Below are 4,690 nucleotides of genomic sequence, written 5' to 3'. Positions count from 1 at the left end.
GTTGCATGGGCCATGAAGCCATATCAATGAGTTGATCACTGATCCATGGGGCATCGTACAAACTGAGAACTCGAGCATACTCCCAGAGCATGAAATGAAAACTAAAGCTGCAGTAGCAAGTTGAACCATCCACTCAACCATACATATAATACGTAGAGGCACACTTAAATACACAGTCATGTTGGAAATGCTCACATGGTATATGGCTGCCACCATTACTAGTGGTGGCAGTGGGCTGTTGCGGGCCCAGGTGATGTGTGCATAAGATCTGCCTTGTTCAGTGTGGTGGCCTTTTGATGTTAGGCCATGGGACCAAAAATAACCGGAAAGGAAATGTCCACATCACAAGGGATAATGGCGAGGGGACAGCCAACCAAGCATACCTCCCTGCAGGTTTGTGGCACTCATCATGCAGTGCACATGACATCCATGCCATTCATTATAATCACTGCACCACGATGAAGAGATAAAAAAATAAAAAAATCAAGCTGCTCCCAAAGTCATGTTGGCGTGCATGGAAAATTATCAAACTGTTTCCACTCTACTATTAAGTTCGAGTAGAGAGGACCACGTTCGGCCCTACCACGATGTGTGCATTAAATCCACCACAATTTGAACCTTTCATATTAGGTTCTGAGGCCAAACATAAACTTGATCGGAAACTCTATGGACCCAACACAAGGAATAACCAATAAAACCTCACAAAATCTGTTTAGCAATGCCAACCATGTTATGTCTATGCCATCCAATCCATTCACTAGTTGTTCCCTACCAAGATGAAGGGACACAATAAAAAGCAGGCCATTTTGAAATTTAGGTGGCCTACACCAAGTGAATGGAGAGCTTTAGCCATGATTATTGATGTAGAGCGGGTCAGATACTTTCATGGCAAAGATGGACCAGAGAAGGCCTGATTGGAGGTGAAAATGATCCAGACCATCGGGACCTTAAATCAGTCATATCTTGCTAATGGGATGAGTTTTTCGATGAATTATATATTATTTTGGGGTTAGAGAACGTACTTAAGCCAACCAACCTGCTATGTGGGGTTGCCCACGCTGGATTTGCAAGATTCCATCAGATCGACGGTCAAAAGTCCCATTTATTTTTGCTTTTACCATAAATAGTAAGTTTTAGTTGGAGTATAACTTTTGATCATTTGAGTTCCAGAAGTGGTGCCCAACATGAATGTCTTAGAAAAGTTAGGAGAATAATGTGGTCGGGCCAAATTAGACACTATTTTTGGCCTAAAATCATGAAGTCTAGTAGGAATAGAGGCCATTTATGAATAGTAAATTTACTATTTATAGTAAGTCAAGTTTTTAGGGTGTTTGAGTTGGAGTCTAAGTCTAAAACTCAGTCTTAGATTTGAGCTCATTTTTTAAAGGGTTGTAATTTTGTTTATTTATTTATTTATTATTTATCATCATTCAAATTCTTTCAAATTTATTAAAAAGTACTTTTACTTTCATCGCTTGTGGATGGGAGGAAGCTTTACTAAGATTCTACCAAACGATCTATAGATTGGGAGTAGATATCCCCAAGGAAGATGGTGATCAACGTCATAACATCCCACACCACGTCAATTATTCGCTTCTGAGGTACTGTGATGGTATATATGATGGGCCAAACCGATGTCGTGCAAATTTCATGGTGGACCCACAGAAATCATTTCTACCATAGCAGACTGCAACTTACTATGAAGTCAATTGTGTTTGATTGGGACACGTGCAGATGGACTCCTGCAAACAGTGCCACAGGATATATATCATTATTGCTGGCATGGCCCACAACAATATGTATGTAAATCTACACTCAGATCATCAACTGCGTCATCCCAAGTTAGGTCCACGTCCATTCATTATTCAGGTGGGTCACACCAATGGAAATTGTTGGGAGGGAGATACCGCCATCAATTTTGTACATGGACCATTATACTCTATGTGACATCTTTGGACCATCAAATGTGTCACCTCATGTTAGGCACGTCCCAGAAATCAAACCATTTCTATTCAAGTGGGACAAGGATGGGCGTTCCCTTCCAGCTGTTCCCTTTGTGTGGCCTACCTGAATCAACGGACTAACCTAAGTTTTGGACCTTCGCAGATAAGAGTGGATTTCATCTACACATTGCGCTGGAGCCTATCCTGTTGGCCCTAATGGGTGCACCATGTTCCCTTGTGGTACTGCTCGCAGAGACTATGAGGCCTCTGTCTCTATCAAATATATGTTTGTAGTTTCCATTCATATCTTATAATTAATCCAGACTTATTTCCTAATTACAGCTTCTATATCATCACACATACAATCTGATGCGGTTTGTAACATTCTTCCATCTCCTTAACGTTCCCACTGCCTTACAACTCCTTACGCTCTCAGTGGTACTATATCTAACAAAGACGGAAGAAAGTAAAAACAGCTACTATCACATGGGAATTGCTACTATACCCACCCTGAGTTGATAGACAACAAACCCACCCAAATACTACTAATATGGTATTACAATAATACAAAGTTGATCATTACATGCCCTAAAGTAGGAAGGAGGGTCTTCTATCCATCAGGTCTTGTGCAGATAACAATTTCCTTATCTTATTAACCTTATTTTATCATTATCATCGCCACTGTAGTTGCTATAATCTTGGATGTACTTTTCTCAGTGGTGGATGGGTGGGTTTTTCCGAGCAGGGGTGTAGTCAACGGTCACTATATCGGCAGCGTCAGAAGAATCGACTTTGTTTGCAGGATACAAGGAATTCCCGAAGCTCTTATCGTTTGTAGCCGAAGAGGGTGCGTCAGGTCCAGTATCTTCAGGCATATTTCGACCTGCAATGTCCAGATACCGAAAGGTTCGTTTTGCTCGTCCCATATTGCAAGCAGAAATGGATGATCGGAATTTGGAGCCGACCATGGCCGTTGCGCTTGAATACACTAGAAAGATAATCTCAACCATTAATTAGTCGCCGAAGGTGAATGCAGCTAAAAAAAAAAAAAAGGGATTGATGGTTAAGATCATCCATTGGTCCGATCTTTCTGTCAAAGCCAATGTATTTGACGCCCAGAAGGATGGACGGTTTCTGAAAATCTATCCACGGGAGCATGTGGGACCCACACGAAAAACGAAATTCATGGGAAGAAGATAGCTATAAAGTTACCTTGGGCAGCGATCAAGCACAAGAAGAGAGCAGCAACAAGAAGGGCATGACTGCGTTGCATGATCGCTGTGGAAAGAGCAAGAGAAGAAAGAGAATAGAGAGTCTTAATTATGTTCTTGTTCTCTATATGGTCTGGTCATGCTTAGTTGCCTTTATATAGAAGATATTCGGTGCTGCCTATCAATCCATCCCATCAATTAATGTGGTGAGGATGCAATGTAGTTCTGATCTATTGCGGCAATCTCTCTCTTATGATGTCTGTATCACGAACAAATACAAAACATTATAATGGAACTAATATAAATGAAACGGGCTGCTTCTTATGACATAAGATCTAAACATTGTAGCTCACCCCATGGAAAGCTCAAATCTTCATCTTTTTTTTAAAAAAAAATTTTATTATTATTTTTTATTTTATTTTATTTTTTTTTAACACACACACACACCGTGGGATTTCACCACCGTGGGTACTCGAACCCTTGACCCGGTGTTGAAACTCCAGGGAGTCTACCACCCGAGTAGAGTATGGACCCAAGCTCAAATCTCACTCACATGTCACAGTGGCACACATGCACCAGCGTGTTTGGCAGCGTATGGGCGTGCGAAACCAAAAAAGGCCAAAGATTCAATGCTTGGGATTTTCCAATCTGAGATTATTATTATTATTATTATTATTATTATGATTATTATTATAATTTACACTGTCTATCTAATTTCCAGCTAATTGTGTTAATAGTCTAGGTCATTGATCCATGGCCCCACCTGTCCAATCAGCAAACAAATAATATCCTTGAACATTTGATAATACCTGGATTTTACCCCTCATTTTATCAACACAATGAAAAAAACTTGCACATAAATCCTGCAACCAACCTTGGAACACAAATCTCTAATGAATCCACTTAATTCAATCAGGACTTAGCTCACATTTGGAGGTATTGTCATTCGTATGGCTATCGGGATTAGTTGTTGCATCAAAATATGAGTGTCATGGCTCTTTAGTCCTAAAATCTTCTTCATTTTGAGATTGGTATATTGTGAGATATTACTCGCATAGTCATATGGTACTTTCATGTCCTTTATGATTTTACAGAAATCATTCTTCTCCTTATTCGCTATTGTGAAGTGAGTTGGAGACAAATATGTTTTGCGTGATGTCCTATGCTTTGGGAGAAGTGTTCATCTTATCTTAATTTCTTGGAGGTCCAGACGAGACTTCACATTGTCTTTCGTCCTCCCGTTGATGTTCCACAATGCCCCAAGCACTACAAGAAACAAATATATTCCAATAGGGGTGTTGGAACGTGCAAACCAGATGCAACCTCCCTGTTATTTGTAGATTCATCCAATAGATGCATCCTCCCTATTATTTGCAGATTCATCCAACAGATGCATCCTCCCTGTCTCATCTAGATTGATCTAGACTCATCCAAATTCATTCTCCCTAGATGCTAAGAATGAAATCTGTTGGTTTCTTCATAGAACCGTTTGGTTGTGCAATGCCATTTACTCCTGGTGAATGTACTAGACAGCAG

The 4,690-nt window shown here is 40.3% G+C and overlaps 1 protein-coding gene across 1 annotated transcript; it reads right to left on the bottom strand.

The window, feature by feature from the left end:
* Window positions 1–2,313: 2,313 nt before the first annotated feature.
* Window positions 2,314–3,314, bottom strand: LOC131229241 (uncharacterized). The gene is made up of 2 exons (XM_058225141.1): window positions 3,156–3,314; window positions 2,314–2,931 (listed from the first exon to the last, which is right to left on the bottom strand). Exons 1-2 carry the CDS (start codon window positions 3,214–3,216, stop codon window positions 2,657–2,659), a joined length of 336 nt encoding a protein of 111 aa, XP_058081124.1. The 5' UTR covers window positions 3,217–3,314; the 3' UTR covers window positions 2,314–2,656.
* Window positions 3,315–4,690: the final 1,376 nt, after the last annotated feature.

The sequence above is a fragment of the Magnolia sinica genome, chromosome 16 (genome assembly GCF_029962835.1).
Source record: "Magnolia sinica isolate HGM2019 chromosome 16, MsV1, whole genome shotgun sequence".
Classification (NCBI taxonomy): domain Eukaryota; kingdom Viridiplantae; phylum Streptophyta; class Magnoliopsida; order Magnoliales; family Magnoliaceae; genus Magnolia; species Magnolia sinica.
The sequence above is the reverse complement of the archived record's forward strand: the minus strand, read 5'-3'. Positions and strand labels throughout refer to the sequence as shown.